General features: G+C 39.1%; 2 protein-coding genes across 2 annotated transcripts; one reads left to right on the top strand and one right to left on the bottom strand.

Annotated features, from left to right (window-relative positions):
- Positions 1-1,242: 1,242 nt before the first annotated feature.
- smad3b (SMAD family member 3b) lies at positions 1,243-14,183 on the top strand. The gene is made up of 9 exons (XM_042496227.2): positions 1,243-1,809; positions 6,557-6,750; positions 6,863-6,997; positions 7,305-7,379; positions 7,471-7,521; positions 9,295-9,507; positions 9,631-9,768; positions 9,968-10,112; positions 12,355-14,183. Exons 1-9 carry the CDS (start codon positions 1,607-1,609, stop codon positions 12,476-12,478), a joined length of 1,278 nt encoding a protein of 425 aa, XP_042352161.1. The 5' UTR covers positions 1,243-1,606; the 3' UTR covers positions 12,479-14,183.
- A 1,276-nt stretch (positions 14,184-15,459) lies between these two features.
- aagab (alpha and gamma adaptin binding protein) lies at positions 15,460-19,058 on the bottom strand. Its single transcript, XM_042496367.2, has 10 exons — positions 18,857-19,058; positions 18,351-18,541; positions 18,166-18,262; positions 17,993-18,082; positions 17,793-17,876; positions 17,610-17,692; positions 17,393-17,489; positions 17,128-17,232; positions 16,949-16,998; positions 15,460-16,017 (listed from the first exon to the last, which is right to left on the bottom strand). Exons 1-10 carry the CDS (start codon positions 18,954-18,956, stop codon positions 15,940-15,942), a joined length of 975 nt encoding a protein of 324 aa, XP_042352301.1. The 5' UTR covers positions 18,957-19,058; the 3' UTR covers positions 15,460-15,939.
- Between the last annotated feature and the right edge of the window lie 11 nt (positions 19,059-19,069).

Below are 19,069 nucleotides of genomic sequence, written 5' to 3'. Positions count from 1 at the left end.
CCAAGATAGCTGAAATATTTATTTTAGAAGAAGGAAGTAAGCAGCCATGCCAAATGCTTGCTTAAAAATAGACAGCAGTCATTGATGGAGATTATAAATAGAGTAAAGGAAAGGGGGCTGGTCCTGGACGGGGATATTTATAGCACAGGCACACTGCTGTTTACTGTAGGCAGCAGCCAGGGGTTGCACTTATCAATAACACCATAAAACCCTGAACACCACTGAATGCAGTCGCCTCCCTCATCCATTTCTGGAAAGATGCATCTGTGGTGAAATAAAATCACTTTTATGAGAGGATGAAAGGGGGATTATTCCTAAGGGTCTTCTATTCATGGACACAGTAAATGCAAAAGTTGGATCACTTTTCAGTCTCGGCATATCTCTATTACAACTTTTTTTTCATTTCTTGCCGCTTGAGTTTGGCATATGTTGAATAGATGGACACGACGGGTTTATAATCACTGAAACTGATAACACAGAATGAATGAAGTTAAGCAGACACATTTTTAAAAAATTGTAAGCATAGGCTTTTGCATCTGAATTAGTAGCCTAATTAAAGCAAATATTGTAATTCCGGTGCTGTAAATGTCCTTTATAAAGAATGCTTTATCTTTGCATTTTATTTTAGGAACTGTTCTTTACTTGTCAGAGGAGGGGATGGCTGGAGTGTGACTTTGTCTTTATAATTTCTTTTATTTTGAGCCTCGCTGAAGCTACAAATATTTTTCTTTGAGCCTCCCTGTGTGAATTGCAGAAATTGCATCCCTCCACCTGAAATTAGTAATGGATTTTTACAATTTACCCTTTGATGTTGGCAAGGTAAAAGTTGAAGACAAAACCCTAGAGTTGAAAAAAGCTCTAGGTTTCACACACATTTGCATGCTGGTTAATCAGTGTTAATGGTTGCTTTTTAGACAAATTTTAAATGAGATGCAGAATGAAGTCATTTTAATGAAATAGCGCCATTTTTAAACTCAGATTGTTTTTTGTTTTTTTATTTTTCCTATGGAAGCATTCATCACACGATGTGTCCAAGGACCATCTGAAAGAAAACATACAGAAGAACAAAAGATACAAAACAAAACATATAAAATACGTTATCTTGGCAGTAAAATAAATACACAATACACCACCACCCACCTTCCCTCTCATAAATGACGAACAGCCCCTGAACTGTTTCCCTGCTTTGAAAAGTTGAAGGGCCTTGAAAAGTAGCCGTTGCATTATTCTTTCATGTTTAAAAATGTTTATTTTAGTGGTGGTCCTGTGATGTGTGGAAACACACAGTTGTGTGGACACACTTGGTTGCTGCAGGTGGAGGACAGACTGACTGAGGAGCAGGAGCAGGAGGAGGGGCAGACAGACAGCCCGGCTGGCTGGTGGAGGAACTGATCCACTCCGACAGACGGCCAACTTGAGCGGACTGAACCTGCGACGCAAGCCGCTGCTGCCGAGTCCCCCGGCAGCCACCAGCCACCCGTCGGTCTGGGAGTTTAGCCAGCAAAGCTAACTAGCTAACTTGTCATAGGAACGACAAACTGTACCGCTGGCAATTGTGTGAATTAAATTGCATAGCTGTAACTAATTGTTTAAGTTTTAATATAAAATGTCTATATTACCATTTACTCCTCCAATCGTGAAGAGGCTGCTTGGCTGGAAGAAAGGAGAGCAGAACGGGCAAGAAGAGAAATGGTGCGAAAAGGCTGTCAAAAGTCTTGTGAAGAAGTTGAAAAAGACGGGACAGTTGGACGAGTTGGAGAAAGCCATCACAACACAGAATGTCAACACGAAATGCATAACCATACCCAGGTAAGGACACAGACACGGCTAACCAGCTGGCTAGCTACGGTTGATGACAGCTAGCTAGGTAGCTAAGTAGCTTGCTAGTTAGCTTGAGCTTAGTGCTTTTATTGTATTATTATATTTTCGTTGTTAACTTGCTAACGTTAACTGTTATGTGTCAACTGCTAAATTCATCAATCAGGAGATTAAAATTATGACATTGTGCAGCGGGGTTTGATTGCATTGATAGTTAGCTTTAGCTGCTATGGTAAAAACATAGCATAGCAGAGCTAACATTAGCTAATCAATACAAACTTAACCTGCTTTTCAGCTTGCATATTTATTTTTCTTGTGGAAACAGACACCAGCCAGTTAGTATTTTATCAGCGTCAAATTTCGATACATTACAAACTGTGTTACCTCTGTTGTAGCTTAGAAAGTGTTATGAATGTTAGTTAACGTTACTGCAAGAGGACTTGATGCCCAGTCTGTTATGTCATTATAGCGTTAGTTTGCACAAGTAGTCTGACCGGTAGACCAGCTGTAACCTTCATATACACCTGGAATGGCATAATTGTTTGGAATTGGACACACATAGTAGTCGGAGTTTCTAAAATGCCGAAACAAGTTTAAAAAGAAACGTCTCAGCACGTTTCACCTGCTGACAGTGTAGCTGTGGTACATCTAGTGCTGCATAAACAAGTATGTCCTCAGTTCACACGTGTGATGAACAGGAGAAGAAGGGGTGGTTTGGCAAAGCAGAGCTCTGACTCATAGAGGATGTTTAGACTGGAGTGTGTGTACTCTGGGAGAGTTGGAATAAGGGCTCGGTTTGGGATTCCCCATATGAGATACCCATCTGTCCAAAAAGACCAGTAACTAACACTTGAGGTAGATGCTGGATTTTGCACACCCACTGGTGTATTTGCAGTGGTTTGGATGAGTCACAAATGCTGTCACTCAGTATGATGTTGGAGTAAAGTATTGTGCAGTTTAGTTAGTTTATTTGCTGGACACTGTCTTCAGTCAACAGTAACACTGTGAGTGAGTGCTAGCTTACAGTCCTTATTTCCATGTGCTTTCCTGTACAGATGTGAAAATGTAATCTTAAATAAAATCAAAATTGTTACCAAACATTACAGTGATAACTTTGATAAGATACATAACAACACTGAGTACATTGTAAATACATGCCATAATTTATTATTTATTTATTTATGTATTTTTTGTCTCTTTACTATTTGTTCTTATATAAAACAATCAATGCAAGTATTAGGGTTGTGTTGGTATGAGACTTTCAAGACATGATAACCATCTCTACAAATATTACAATGTCTCTGTATCATGGTATTTAGTTTCAGTGACCCTTAAAAGAATAAAAAAGAGTTTATTTTTTAGCTATACAAATGTTTTATTCCTATACTAACAATTTTTAAATACAAGTATGTATAAAAACTCTCCCTTTTGAAAATAACTAAAATTAATGTGACATTTTTACTGTCCAGTTGTAGTTTTTTTCATTACCATAGATAAGTAAACATATATGTTATAGTAACTGTCAGTTGTTGTAACACAGTATAACTTAAAACCAGTATTTCGCTGCAACCCCAGCAGGTAAACATATTGGCCCTGCTGACAATAGGCTCGGTTGTAGTAGCTGGAATACACCCTCAGTAACTTTAATTTTTAAGCATCCTTTAAAGTTTATTAGGCAGCTTGTAATCTAATTGCTACTGAAACTTTGAGTCCCCTATCATGGTCTGTATAGAAGTCAGAGAATGGGTGTTAACCTACATTAAAAACTTTTCCTCAATTCTTAGGAATGTGCTCCGGGCTCTAGGGAGGGCGTGGGCCACTGTTTGGATTGTGGTTCCATCTCGGTGGGTTTAGTGACTGTAAGTTTACAGAATAACAGCTGTTGTGCTATCTGTTGGGAATACAGAAGACATTGAGTCAAAGTGTGTGGTATGTGACTGAAATGTTAGGCTACCAGATCCTGCCCGAAAAGTAGTGTTGTCATCTTAATTCTGCTGTTTCTTTTTATGAAGGCATTTAGCAGTACAGGCTTGTTAATTGTTGGCGCTTGGACCAAACTCCAACATTAAGTGTTTTCTCTCCCACTCAAGATGTCACAAAAAGGTAAAAGGTGCTGCACTGGGGTTGAGATGTCTGTGAATCTGTGGCTGGCTACTGCACACTTGATGTTTGGTGGATAAGATGGTTGTGTCAGTCCAGCTGGGTGTCAGAGTGGTCATTATGTCAGTCAAAGTGGAATAATCAGGGAGACAGGACATAGTCAGAAGCGTGGGCCAATGTTGCCAGAGGCTCAGAAACGCTGACCTCAGCTGACCCAACAAAAGCACCCTTGATGCAAGAGTCAGTGTTGAAAGATGAGTCCACGGCCATCTATTTTTTGGTGATGTAGTCCCAAAGCTTGGTGATGTTTGGTGTGTGTTTGGATGATGCTTCCAACTTTTTAGGTAACACAGTGCTCAGAGTTCACTGGTACCATGTGTCCTTTACTTGGTCCCATTTAGCCTTTTTGTAGCTTGACGTAGATGTGTCTTTTTTAAGATTCTGGCAAAAACTGTTTGAAAGCCTATTGTTCAGCTTGATTTGGCTGTTATTTCAATGCATTGAACTAAATAAATGGCAGAATAGATATTGTATTTCATGAACGACTAGCCGAAGGTATCAGTCTAAAGAGCAGCACATGGACAGCAAGAGCAGCCACACTAATGGGCCAGCCTTTATGTCTTACAACATCTGATCATTCAGATGACACAGTTGTAGTATAAAATAAAATATAATAATAATATAATAATATAATAAAATATATAAAATATAAACATGACAAAGGTGCGCACCATAATTGTAATTTCAAATGCGATTGTCATGCACCTCATTCCCTCTCAGAGTAAAGTAATAAACAAGTCAAATTCTAATGTTATTTAAGATTAAGATTTTTGTTAAATGTCATCACCAGTCTAGTCTAAATGTATATGAATATTAGTCATTATGATATTTTAGTTTGATACTGTAAGTTGCTTTGTTGGTCTGCTTGAAACCGGCACCAAGGTAGCTTTCATTTTTCTGAAATCTCAAGTCCTCTGTGACATACTTCTCGGGAGGCCAGGCCATGGTAAAGAATGAGAAACATATGTTTCTTGTCTGACAGCTCTATGATGAGCTGAACTGTTGTTGAGTTCAGCTGGAAAAAAAGCCATCACCACACTGGACTTTGTGTGTGTGTGTGTGTGTGTGTGTGTGTGTGTGTGTGTGTGTGTGTGTGTGTGTGTGTGTGTGTGTGTGTTTGTGAGTGAGTGAGTGAGTGAGTGAGTGAGTGAGAGAGAGAGAGTGTGTGTGTGAGTGAGTGTGTGTGTGGGTGGGGGGTATCCAGGATCCGTTACAGTCCTTCCTTTCCTTTTTTAGTCATTTGGGTTTCATTGCAATATATAGAGGCTTACATCTCACAGTTACATATGCTTCCAGTGCAAACAGTTCTCTTTACATACTGCAATTTAACTTCATAAATGAATGGTATTGCATCATAATTAAAATAACCTACTTGGCCATGGATGATTTATAATGACTGCGTATTAGGGCCACTGTACGTTAAAAAAAAAAAAAAGGAAAAAAAAAGGAGGGCAATATTCTGAAAAAAAAAACTGAGATTGGTGTTGCAAATTTGAGAAAAAAAGTTGGACATTCTCATAAAGTCACAAATTTCTGAGAAAAAAACTCAGCTATTCTCTGAGTATTTAAAGTCGCAAATTTCTGAGAAAAAAACCTCAGAAATAGTGAGGTTTTTGTTTTTGGGGGGTCAAAAAAAACATATCTTTTCACTTTGGATCAACCTCATCACACAGACGCTACAGCGTTACTCCAAAGTGAAGTGATGTGGCTCTCTGACCCCCGAAACAAAAAAACACTACTATTCTGAATAGCTGAGATGTTCTCCTCAGAAATGTACAACTTCATAAACTCAGAGAATGTCCAAATTTTTTTCTCAGAAATCTTTGAGTGTTTTTCTCAAAAATTTGCAACTTTAAAAACTCTGAGAATAGCCTACCTTTTTCATTTGGGAAATTGTGATTTTTTTCCCAGAATATTGCCCTACATTTTTTTTATTATTATCTACAGTGGCCCTAATACCCCATTGTAAAGTTTTGTAGACTTTGTAGCAAGTTTTTTTTATTTTATATTTCAATGTTTGGTCATTTTAGGATGATTCTGACAACTGATATTTCTCTGTATGGTGCTACATGGAAAGTCCTGTAGGGATGGAAATCAATAAGATTTTATTGATACCTTTCTTTTGGAAGTGAAGCCATATTTTGGCCCCTTTCTTCATCTCCACTGTGACACATTCTTGTTGCTAGTTTAAGGAATTGATAAGCTCTAATTTGGAAAGACTTCCGAGCTTGAACCGGTTCCTGATCGCCATCCCTAGGGCTGAGGGAATGCTTGGTATAAAATACTTTCTTTCATGCTTTCAGTATTTGAATAGAGAAAATTAAAAAGCATTAAAAAGCACATTACATGTAGCCGTTTGGTGAAAAAAAGAAAAGCCAACTAGTCAGTCAAATGCTTTGGTGCCCTGTCCTCACATAATGCTGATTAATTCAGAACTAAGGAATATGTGACAGGTTGTATCTTACAATAAAAAAAAACATAATTTCGATGATAGTTGGAGCACAGAGCAAAGCAACACATTGACTGATTACATTCAGTCTGCATGCACAGCTACAGTCTCTGTGGTGGTGTCTTTCAGATCTTTAGATGGGCGTCTCCAGGTCTCCCACAGAAAAGGTCTACCTCATGTGATCTACTGCCGCTTGTGGCGCTGGCCAGACCTGCAGTCCCACCATGAGCTGCGGGCTGTCGACCACTGTGAATTTGCCTTCCACACCAAGAGGGATGAAGTCTGCGTCAACCCCTACCACTACCAGAGGGTGGAGACGCCAAGTGAGTGTACTTAATTGCTACATGGTCCAAATGACTGTATTTCAGTTAAAGCTTTTGCCATACTGTTTACGGGGCTGAACTGGTCCTAAAGAAAGTATCTGCCTGTCTCCAGTTTTGCCTCCTGTCCTAGTACCACGACATACAGATATACCTGCAGAGTTTCCTCCGCTGGATGACTACAGCCCATCCATCCCCGAGAACACCAACTTCCCCGCTGGCATTGAGCCCCAGAGTAACTATATTCCTGGTAAGATAAAGTGTCATTATTTATGAAAACAGAACTTAGAAGTTTGTGAGTTTATGCTCATGACTGATAATTGACTTTGCTTATTTGGAGAGGACTGTCTGGTTATTGTAGATACATTCACAAGGAAAGGGAACTTGACTGTAAGCAGAAAAATTACTGGTTAATGCTTGTTGCAATCATTTTTTTGCCTCTTTTTTCACAATGCATTGCATCACAAAAACTTGTTTAAGCACTTGAATACACGTCAAAGCCTTAATGTGTTGAGATCAGGAGTGTGTTCCTTAATCTTTGTGTCTGTATATCACAGAAACTCCACCACCAGGGTATCTGAGTGAGGATGGTGAGACAAATGATCACCAGCTCAACCACAGCATGGACACAGGTGATTCACATGAACGCACATACAATTTAAACTGCTCTAATTATGCCTTATCTAGATCATGAGCCAAACCTCTATTACTGCTCTATTTCAGGTTCACCCAGCCTGTCGCCCAATCCTGTGTCACCTGCAAACAGTAATCTTGGTAAGCAAAACCAAAGAGGTCAGCTTTAATTACAGAGCATATCATTATCTGCACTTTTCTGGTTGGTAGCAATTACATTATGTAAAGTATAATACTGCTTATACAGTAACATGGCCTTTTCTCAGCAACTGGCATATGAAATCAAATTACATTCATTTACTATATTAGTAAGTTTTGCTCACACTTTAAACACTTTCTTATCATCATCATTTTTATGTGCTTTATTTTTTACGAAAAAACATTGAAATACAGGTAAACAATACAGAAAATACAAACAGTTGGTCTCCTTTGCATTTATACAAGCAATTGCACTGATGGATATACAAATCAGTTCATATGGTAAATATTCAGCGATCATCTTGTGAGGTCACATAGACAATCCGTCTTTCCCAGTGCCGCAGGAATCCGAGGGAGCCAGTTCCTAATGACAAGCACTTAGCCATAGCATCATGTGACCTATAAAAGCCAAAAAAAAGTGTTGCAGTTTTGTGAAATATGTCTTTTTCGAATAACCTGAAATACTACCTCGAGTGATCGTAAAAACGTTTTTGCAATAAATGGAAGCTTTTCTAAACTGAAGTTTTTCCATTAGTATTTTATATTCCCAATTTCAATTTGCGCAACTTGAAAGGAAACCCGCCTAGTAAGAGCATTTATGTAGGACCAGTACTACAGACCTTTTTATCTGAATCACCCTGCATTAAAGGACACATCCCCACATGACTGGACCTGATGACTCTACTATAGAGTACATAGAGTCCTGTCGTACCTGTCATCTCTTTAAAATGTCTTATGCAAAGGAGCCATCCTTACTGTCAGAGGATAGCTTCGATATGCAGCAGCACTTTATTAGATTTCTTCATAACTGGATCCAAAGTGTACAAGGGTTAGGGTTAGGGTTGGGGTTAGCGAACATATGATTATTTCAGTTTCTCTTGAAGAAAATATCCTAACCTGCTCTGCGCGTCAGTCAACAGGCTAAGCAAAGTGTTAATTGATTGAAAAATCACTTGTCCTGGCTGTTTTTTTTGCAAAGCTTATCAGACTTAAAATCTTTTTTCAGAGCAACAGCAAAGCTTGTTTAGGGCTCAGAAGACTGAATTCTGTTGCTTTAAGTATATCTGGACACTTATTTGCACTTTTTTTATGCTGTATGGTAAGAAGAGGTGATAGACATATCATCTGTGTAACTTCCCTCTTCTGACCTGAACATGTTAGTAAACCAAAAATGCTGATGTCTTATCAGTGGTGCTGTACTCATCAAGTCAGGTTAGAATATCTTTGTGGTGGTGAGCGTGTGTGTGAGAGAGACAGATTAGCAATATGCAGGAGTAGTGGCCTACGTCTGGGAGGCTCAGCCTCAGGGCAGTAACAGAGTAAGTGTGGTATGAATGGAGTCTTTGTCTTTGGTCTGTCCTCGTCTGTGGAAAGGCCAGAAACAGACAGCTCAAGGTAATGCAATAATAATAATATCCGGTTGCCAGGTTATTCTATCTATGTGGAAAGCCACCAGGAGGTCATTGTTAACTAAATAAATATGCACGTCATGTCTTGGCCATTCCTGGCAGGGGCCATGAGGGTCATGGGAACGAGCTTTTGAGGAGAAATCAAAGAGAAGCGTTATCAGCTGTGTGCATCTCCACAGTCAAATGGTAGTTTGACCACAAAGCAGTACCTGTTCTCATGGGTTTCTTAATTTTTTTCTCATGGACTTCAGTGGACCTTAAATCTTAGCTAATGTACTCATTCAACCCCCATGCTCTGCTCACACAGATTTACAACCTGTGACATACTGTGAGTCTGCCTTCTGGTGCTCCATCTCCTACTATGAGCTGAACCAACGTGTAGGAGAGACCTTCCATGCCTCCCAGCCCTCCCTCACAGTGGATGGATTCACAGACCCATCCAACTCTGAACGCTTTTGTCTGGGCTTGCTTTCCAACGTCAACCGCAACTCTGCAGTAGAGCTCACGCGCAGACACATAGGTACTGGTTTAACTTCACAGGGACCGTATAAGCTTTGATCTAACTTGCCTTTTATATTTGCACCTGACATTTTCAGCTGCCTCAGTGCTTAGCATCAATCCCCTCTCTGGTTTTTCTTTCCAGGACGGGGTGTGAGGTTGTACTACATTGGTGGAGAGGTGTTTGCAGAGTGTCTTAGTGACAGTGCCATCTTTGTCCAGAGTCCCAACTGCAACCAGCGCTATGGCTGGCATCCTGCCACTGTCTGCAAAATACCTCCAGGTAGGCATGAGAGGAAACACACAAACACCTGAAGCCAGGTGTGCTCTGGCATTTAATCCCAGATTCTCCCTTCACACTTCTGAATGTTGATTTAGAATTCAAATGTCAGGCTACAACAATTCAATACAGCCCTGCCTAATACTAAAACATTACCACTATGAATAATACTTTTTTAAAATTTTATTTAATTTTTTTTCAGGCTGCAACCTGAAGATCTTCAACAATCAGGAGTTTGCTGCTCTGCTCGCCCAGTCAGTCAACCAAGGCTTTGAGGCTGTCTACCAACTCACCAGGATGTGCACCATCCGCATGAGTTTTGTCAAGGGCTGGGGAGCTGAGTACAGGTGAGCAGATTCAAATCTCAAACCAATTAAGACAATTATATTGCAATTATGAGTACATGAATGCTGTATATATATATATATATTTTTAACATACAATAGTTTGAGGCTTAAAAGTGACAAAAGGCAGTGGAGAGGTCAACCAGTTCATCCAGTTCATGTTCCACTGACTGTGCTGGCAGAAGTTGCTAAGACCAATTTATACTGTTTGCTAAAGATGCTATATACTTAAATTTTGCTATTTTTCAGTCTGGTACTTTTCAGCGTAACAAAAGGCAGCAACTACAATTTAGTGCCTGAGTTTCAACCAAAAATGCCAACAAATAGAATTTGTCTGGGATATGCAAAAAGTGGTCAAAAGACTTGGGAATTAACATGATGTGGGTTATTTAAAAAAAAAAATCCACGCAAGTGAGACAAAAACAACTGTTGATCTTTCAGTGAAAAAAATTGATGTTGACTCTACACTTATTTGCTGTAGGGCTCTGTACAGGCTTTAATCCACAAAGCAGGTGATTCAGTTTATCGGGATGTTTGGCAATAATCAAGGCAATATTTTTTGGTGTTTTTTAAATCTTACTTGAAGGAAAACTGTCACAAAGACCACTCCACCATGTGCATAAGTCAAGTAGAAAAAGTTAACTTTTTAATGCAATTAGAACAGTAGAATCTATATTTATCACAGCACGTTTAACACACTGAGAATATGTTGCTGGAACAACAGAATCATATGACTAAAGACAGATTACAGAATTGCTGTCTAGAAGTGGGGGGGTTAAACACAACAAAATTGACGTTGTATTGATTCTTTAAAAAAACAATGTATCACATGACATAAAATTGTGATACTCAATATGTCAGTATTTTCGTGGCCATATTTGCTCCCTAGCAGAAAAATGTCTGCTGTTAGGTTACCATTTGTTAGCTTGTTAGTTGTCAAAAAAAACAACAACAACATTAACTCCATCTACATAGTACCTACTCAGTGCATTTCTACAAACTGTGTGATAATCCTACCCTTGTGAGGTGAATGAAAAAAATGTAAAAGTGATCTGGCTTTATTAACCAATAATGTGTTCGGCCAAATAATGTATATTTTGAACAACAAGCCAAGGGCTGCTTTAATTTGGTCAAAGGGCCACAATTGGCCCCCGAGCCAGACTTTGGACATGGCTGGAGTTCAGCCTCCTTTTGTCTCATTGCTTTTTCCCTTTTCTTTTCTCACACGGTACTATGTACTTGTATAAACTCAGAGTGGATGCTGAGGGAGGCTGTCAGGTCTGAGTAATCCCCGGGGTGAGGGAGAGGGGCAGAGAATTTAAGGGGGTTTTAAGTGGGCCCTCTGCGAACTCTGCTCACGGCTCTTCACTTCACAGAGGACGTCTTTCTTCAGACACACCGGCACATAAAACCGTTTACAGCCAAGACCAGACACACGGTGTACCTTTCCCTTCCCACGGCTGCACTTTAATTTTCTCACTTTTTGTTTCTTGTGTAAAAAGCCCATTCATGGTTAAGTGCTCTATTAGCATTTTTTATTTCAGCTTTCAAAGGTGGATTAAAGCACCTGCCTCAACACATAGGCCATATGCTGTCATCTCTGTCCCGCCTGTGTAAAGTTTTAAGAGTTCATCACTTCTCTTGTTTTCCTTGAGTCTGTCGTACTGCGCACATTTAGGACACCAAGATTTCATTAAGCAGTGTGCCCCAATTTTTAGAAGAAAAAGTGTTTATGGTCAAATTCACTTTTGGGATTGAATAAATGAAGCGGCATTGTGCACAGGCTGGAGCAGCAGACTCAGACGAGGAAAAAGATGGGGATGGGGGGAGGGTGCTGCTGCTGTGAGTCGGCGAGAGAGGGTTGAGTAACAGAGAAAGAATGCAGCAGGCATGCATTCGTGAGGGAGACATGGAGTGGGAGGTGAACGCATTTCAGGCACCCTTTGCAAGGGGGGATTCCCACTGGACCATGAGTGGTCCGTGTTATATTTCTGGCACCAAACATCTTGGAGGAAACATCTCTGATAGCAACTTGAATGACTTCAGAAATGGCCTGTAAGAGTTGGCTCCAGTGTTGTTGCTAATTCAGCAAAGACAAGAGATAACTGAGTAAACTGTATGTTTGCACTGACTGTGATGAAGTTAACCTCATGATGACATATTGGCACATCTTTTCAGTGTTGATGTATGAAAGCTCTCAATAATGACAGACTCTATTGCCCCTCTTCCTCTCTGCACCCTGCAGACGTCAGACAGTGACCAGCACCCCCTGCTGGATAGAACTGCATCTCAATGGCCCTCTGCAGTGGCTGGACAAGGTACTCACACAGATGGGCTCTCCCAGCATCCACTGCTCCAGTGTGTCCTAGGAGCCACACATAACTCCCAGAAACCTTTCTTCCTATCCACACACTTACACACAAACCACATAGGTAAACTTAAGCACCTCTCTGTGATAATAAGGAAAGAGACGCCATCCATCAAATCAGTAAATCACTCCTCCCTCGCTGTGTCTAACATTTCACCTCACATCTAGAGCACTTTCCTCAGTCACATTTAGTGTCTCCATTTGACGGTTATTTTAGGACTTGTACATTGTTTTTATGTGTTCAATGGGCAGCCACAGGGTATTTGCAATAGGTTTCAAAAGACAACCACATTTTTCGTCATTATTCATTCAGACATCGCGTCTGTGCTCAGTGTTGTACTTTTTTTGTTTTGTTTTATAAATGAGTTTTTTTTTCCAAGTTGAAGTTATGGTACAGTTTCAGCTTGGCCGTCTCTTACATGTTTCAAAAACATTTTTGATTCTATGAATTAGCTCAAATATGCTCTCATCACTGGCGTTTCAGTGTCCCAGTAACCACTCCTTCTAATCACTGAATTAGGAGGCTTATTTATCAATTGAACCATAAATTAACATGAAAACTCATTCTTAGTAGTGAATAAATAGAATATATTTAATTAATATCTTAAGTACAAGGTACTTTGCCCGTATTGATTCATCTGTATGAATTAAAGTGTCAGTTATCTGATTGATCATGTAATTGGTATTTTATCTATTTAAAAAAAAAAAAACAGAAAAAAGACATTAGCACCATTGTTTCTTGAAAAGAACCCTTGTATGAAAACTATTTTCCTCAGTGAAAGAGACTTTTTCTAAGTTATTTTTGCATACTGTCCTGCATGGGAATATATTTTTTTTATTGCCTCAATATGATTGTATATAAATATTTATAGCTTGTGATTTCTCGTAGTCATGCAGTGCTTGAAACAGTGGACCTGACTGACCTCTGGCATGAGTAGATTCACAAAAAAAGTCTTTGCTTTAACGACCCAAAACTCTGCCTGCGTCAATGCAGGCAGCTTCTAACATGGGTCAACTAGTTCTTCAGTGTGACACGGGATAACTGTACCAGCTATTACTGTTATTTCATAATAGGGACGTAGAGAATGACAGTATGAGTGATCGTAGCCGGCCGGTTGAATTTAGGCACCCATGTGATTTCAGTGTGAAGGGTAGTCGGTAACAGCAACCATGGCTGTGGTTCATCCATTAATGGCATGTAGAATAACAAAATAAACAAATTTACTTTTACAGATATTACCAACTGTTGGCCAAAAGTACACTATACTCCTTGTGGGTAAATGATGCACTTCCAATTTACCGTGTTGATCAGTGTAAAGCTTTAGTTCTAGTGGTAATTTGCTTGTTCGGTAAATACTGTATATTACATGTACATTGCTACAATATAAGGCATGTGTAATATGCTCGCTGTCATTGTCTATGAAGCCACTATGTTTATCCTGTACTTACTTATAGTACATAAGACTGAGTCACCATGTAATTTATTTCAAACAGTTACACAGTGCTTAACTGAAATACTGTGTGCTACAGTGCGTTAGCTAGTTTGGTAGATCCGTATCAGTGCTCAAGTGTTCCTTGATATGTTTAGTTGGTGGTTTTCAAGTCTTATGTACATGTTTTTTTTCATGTAGCCTAATATTTGTCCTCAAATGACCATTGTTTTGTTATCTGTGAAAAATTTAATAAAATGCAACTGAGTAAAAAGATTTTAATGCAATGTTTCTTTAAACCACAGCTCAATATTACAGTAACTACGAAAATAGAAACCCCTGTAAATGAATCTGAAATGACAGGCCTTTTTCAAAAAGGACATTTTAAGAAGGAACAACACAGGTGCAAATAATGAAATAAATGACAGCTGGATTCCATTTAGCTGCTTTGACTTTAGGATCCTTGTGTTGTGCACGCGGTTTCACTGTCACCCCTGCTGGAGCAGCTGAATAGACACAGCCATCATTGTTAGTGTTATTAGTGACACCTGTGCGTTTCCTGCAAGGGAAATCAAAATGTTTGCTGTGAAAAAGGCACATCTTATTGTCCTATAGTCAATGTGAAACTGTCAGAGGTAAATTTTGAAAATTTGAGGTGAAATTCAAAGCTTTTTAAAACCTTTTTGAAGTAATTCCTGGACATACCATCATTTTCTTATAAAAGCATTGCATCTCATTTTTAAGGTTAGAATTTATGTGGTCCTGCACAGAGGTAATGTTAGGTTTTATGTAGAAATATGGTTATTAGTGAGGTTAATCCTCATTTTTTCACCAACAGGTAAGTGAAAGTATAATTTTTTTAAAGGCTTTTAAGGTTGAATATTTGGACAATTAAACATTTGCGCACATTGGTAAAATTGACAAGAAATGTTTCACAAATTGCAAGAAATAAGTAGATTTAGAAGGCTGTCTGGGTTTTTTTAACCAAGTGGAAAATAAACTTATGATGATTACATATTTCAAGTTATGTTACAAATGTATTATAATTTTAAGCATTTTTTACCCCATGTCTTTTTTTTCTTTCTATTTTTGAAAAAACAATTTTTACAGGTCGCTTTTCTTTGTACCTTTTACTAATTTCTTGCTATTTTTGGGGTCAGTTCTTCTTTTGTCACTCATTGGCTTCTCACCATTTGTTTAAGAGAAATCAAGCCAATATACTTAGGATTAAAAGGGAAAGACAATTCTAGATGAGTCAACTACTGGGCAGTTTTTGAGGGTGTAGTTTGTGTTGATATTTTGTTGGATGGCATATTGTAAGATAATCTTTTACAGTTCTGCAAAGAGAAAAAGCCTTAAAACACCCTTCAGCATAATGTTGTCCATTACAGCACTGCCACTGAACATTTTATTTACTGTAGAGATGCTCCATTATTGCACACAGGTGTTGCTGTTTTTCTGGTGCGTGTATTTTTCTTAATCTTAATTAGCATGAGATGTAGTCCAACAGTCTTGTGTTCACAATAAAATATGCAAAACAGCCAAAAAAAAATTAAAATCACAAGTCTTTATGTTGATTGAACAGAATGCGCATTAAATGTCTTACAACTCTTCTAAGGATAAGGCACATTATGTCACTTGCACATATATGTGACAACTGTACCTAAGGGACATACACATAAATCAAAGCCCACATCATTTTCTTGTTTTTCCACCTGCGACGGCATCGTGTGTTGACGCTCATTCGGGGCTCGTAGCAAAGCAAGGGACCCAGGGGAGAGGACTGAGGATCAGGGCCATCAGCTGGATCTCCTCTCGCCCTATTCAAAGTATCTTCTCTCTACACATCGGTATTGGAATCATTTTATATTAAGAATCAAAAGTTTCTAAACATGACTGTGCCTACAGCGCCATCTGTAAGCATCTCCACTTTCCAGGTGCAAGAAGCAAGTCAAAGGGCGCTGGATCTTGTGGGAGGCCCAGGAAAGGAGGAGGACCAGGAGAAGGGAGGCTGAGTCACAGGTAGCTACTTTTAGCTTTCCTCACCCGATGATAAGCCATCTATCTCATCGTCATCACCACCGATGGCCATCCAAAACGCTTTTGCTACCTGGAAAGCAGATTTAGTATAAATACTTCATATAAGTTTAAGTGAAACATGTGTAACGTCACAATTTATTCAACCAATTTTGGATTCAAAGTGAAACAGATAAGTGCTCCAGCCAAGGTTCCTGCGGATCCTTACAGTCCTAAAAGGTATTGAATTAATAATCTAAAAATAAAGCCTTGATATGAATTAAATTGACATAAATTGATCTTTCAAAGTCTTAAAAATGTTTAGACAGGAGAAGCATTTTATAAACCGTTTTTTTCTGATGTTGCACTGTGCGACTTCAAAATAATAGGTAACATCTATTTTTTTATTTAATAATTTCCTTTTCTTCAGTTGGTTATGATGGGAATCCAAGCAGTGGAATCTCACATTCAGATTCAGAAACACAAAATCGCCCAGAAAACCAGCCAGAGATGCCAGATATTTCCCACCTCTGTTGATAAAGCAAAGAGATACTTTAATAATTATAATATTATATGTACATCGTCTTCTATGTGTTCCACTCTAAAAAGGGCTGGTTTTATATAATCTAACTTTTTCACTGGACAAAAAAGTCATGTTTTATGTTACAATAAACATTTGGGCAAAATAAAATTGTCCTACCTCAAATTTCGTTGTTAGAAGACTGGTCTTAAACTTAGCTCTGAGTGACAAATAAAAAAGTCTTAAATCTACATTGCCTGAAGCTGCAGGAACCATGGCTCCAACAATGAGATCTGAAATTATTATTAAAATTATTAAATATTATTCATCACATCGTCTATTTTGGCATGGACTGACTGGTTTGACAATGGTTTGTGTTACTGTGTTCGCAACAATTTCATCGTAGATGATTAATCTTTTTACATAAACAGGACAAACAGATTATGAATATTACCAGGTCCTACTCTTGTTGTCCTGTAAACCAGGTGTGACTACAGTTTCTTACCTTCTCTGCATGAACCTTTCTCTGCTCATGAGGTAATGAAGAAGCTTTGTCTGCAGGTAGAAAATCAGAGAAAACCAAAACATAAGTATAATAAGCTGTTGGGATATTTGACACAAAAAAAAACAATGATTTATAAACACACATCCAAGCCATGCATTCACTTTCCATTCCCCAATTACCTTTCATCTCTTTTAATTTGGTAAAGAGACGTTCAAAGTTATCCACATCTGCATCTCCAGCTGTGAGATTAGCGAGTTCCTGAATGTCCAAATCAGTCATAGCATCTGACAGAATCAACACAGACATTAAATGTCATGTCACATCATCAAGATATCCATGTTTTGGTTAAAAAAATAAAATAAAAATAAATAAAAATACTGAAAAGAATGAGCCAGTGGGAAAAAAACAGACTAAAGGGGGACAATAATGATGTTGTTCACTTACCAACTACTGTGTCTCCCTGTGTGTCTGTGTTTGCACTACTTTCTGTATGGCTAGTGTCCTCATTAACAAGTGAGCCCTCTACTGGCAAGGTGGAAGACTGCAGGAAAGGGGCTAGGGTTAGCATGCCTCATTATGACCTGACACATTAATACACATGAGAAGGAAGTTAGATCACAATGAAAGACAATAAATGAAAATGGTTAAGTCTGTTTCTGACCTGTGGCTCTTGTGAACAGCTGTGTGGGTTGTTGTGTCTGGCAGCCACCAAACTACTCATCAGACCAAAGCCCTGATTGTGCCCTATCACATAGAAATATAAGCCATCACATACCATACACACACAGTAATAAACAGTAAGGTAAAAGTGCAATGGATAACTATGTTAGTGATGTCAGCTCACCATCCTTCATCTCTACACTGGACCACACGTTGGCATTGAGAGCCTGGACAATTCTCTTTACTCCTGTAGATTCTGGAAAGTCATCTGACAGAGCATCAAAGACAGTGAGAATGTGGACAAAAAATACCAAAATATAAAGAGAGAGTGGAAATTTAAGTATATGCAGTTTCATTAAAGTTTCTGCTTTCTGTAAAACTCACCATCTTCATCTGGCAGCTCCTGCGGATTGAGCTCCACCAGTTCAAATGCATGAGCCAAACACCACTGTTGTGCTTCATGTCTGGTCACCCCTGAAATACAAATTCAGATGCCATGTAATAGCCTGCAGAGTTGTATTCAAGTGCAAGCCAGCAGGCAGAGCAGGGGAACTCACCATTTTCACAGACTCTGTCACACACCAGAATGAGCACCTCTGGAGCAAGATCTTCCACCACAGATATCCAGGGATTTAGTTTTTCCAGACCATCCTCCTGTAAACACAATGCACACACTCTGAACGCATGCACACGTATCACAGAATATAGATTCTAAAACTGAAGCTCGTCTTAAACTACATACCACTGTGCTGTCAAAATAGGCGATGAAAGCCTGCATCGACTGAGCAATCTCTGATGACATCTGAAAAGTGCTCGGTACAACACATAGCCTGACATCCGCTGTGTAATATTTATTGTTGATGGTCCACGGATACCACACTACTGTTTCCTCTCGCTTGATCGGCTCAGGTAAAGTCTTCGTACTGAGAATCTCTGCGGTAAAAGCACGCATATTATAACTCACACAAACAAATGAGAGACATTTCGTCGTGTCAATCAACTTGCTTTCACGGTGACAACTGGCTAGTTGTTGAAATAAGACGCACGTAAACACCATCAGACTTGATTTTAGCGTTTTAAAATCAGCCCAACAAGAATTCGCTTACGCGCTCGGACAGATTAGTTATTAACCTGTATTAGCAACAAGCGGGCACTGCTAAATGTAATCTGTAGCGCTAATAGAAAGTTAGCTTTTTTTAGCATTAGCCGGTTTGTCAAATCATGCACGTAAAGCTTTGCTAAACTTACGTTTTATCAGCTCTTCTTCTTTAAAACCGCTGTCACAACTCGTGATGGCCACACATGGAATGGTCATCTCTGTGTCTTCCTCTGTAGTTGACATGTTCATAATATTTAGGACAAGCTTCTTCAGCTGATAGCTAGCTTGACGTGACGTTAACTTTGATAACCTTTCAACTCTGACCGAGCCGCTGCGACGGTCTCTTCCGGTGCAACGGTGAC

This window comes from Plectropomus leopardus, chromosome 7, assembly GCF_026936395.1.
Source record: "Plectropomus leopardus strain MGB_pleo_1.0 chromosome 7, ASM2693639v1, whole genome shotgun sequence".
In the NCBI taxonomy this organism is placed as follows: Eukaryota; Metazoa; Chordata; class Actinopteri; order Perciformes; family Serranidae; genus Plectropomus; species Plectropomus leopardus.
This window is presented reverse-complemented; position numbering and strand designations above follow the sequence as displayed.

Excerpts from the sequence above, each read along its gene's own strand:
- smad3b (XM_042496227.2), top strand. The coding sequence starts at position 1,607 with ATGTCTATATTACCATTTACTCCTCCAATCGTGAAGAGGCTGCTTGGC. Across the intron at positions 6,751-6,862 it reads CCAGAGGGTGGAGACGCCAA|TTTTGCCTCCTGTCCTAGTA; the intron begins GTGAGTGTACTT and ends GCCTGTCTCCAG. Across the intron at positions 7,522-9,294 it reads ACCTGCAAACAGTAATCTTG|ATTTACAACCTGTGACATAC; the intron begins GTAAGCAAAACC and ends CTGCTCACACAG.
- aagab (XM_042496367.2), bottom strand. The coding sequence starts at position 18,956 with ATGAACATGTCAACTACAGAGGAAGACACAGAGATGACCATTCCATGT. Across the intron at positions 18,083-18,165 it reads TGACAGAGTCTGTGAAAATG|GGGTGACCAGACATGAAGCA; the intron begins GTGAGTTCCCCT and ends TTTGTATTTCAG. Across the intron at positions 17,877-17,992 it reads GGAGCTGCCAGATGAAGATG|ATGACTTTCCAGAATCTACA; the intron begins GTGAGTTTTACA and ends ATGCTCTGTCAG.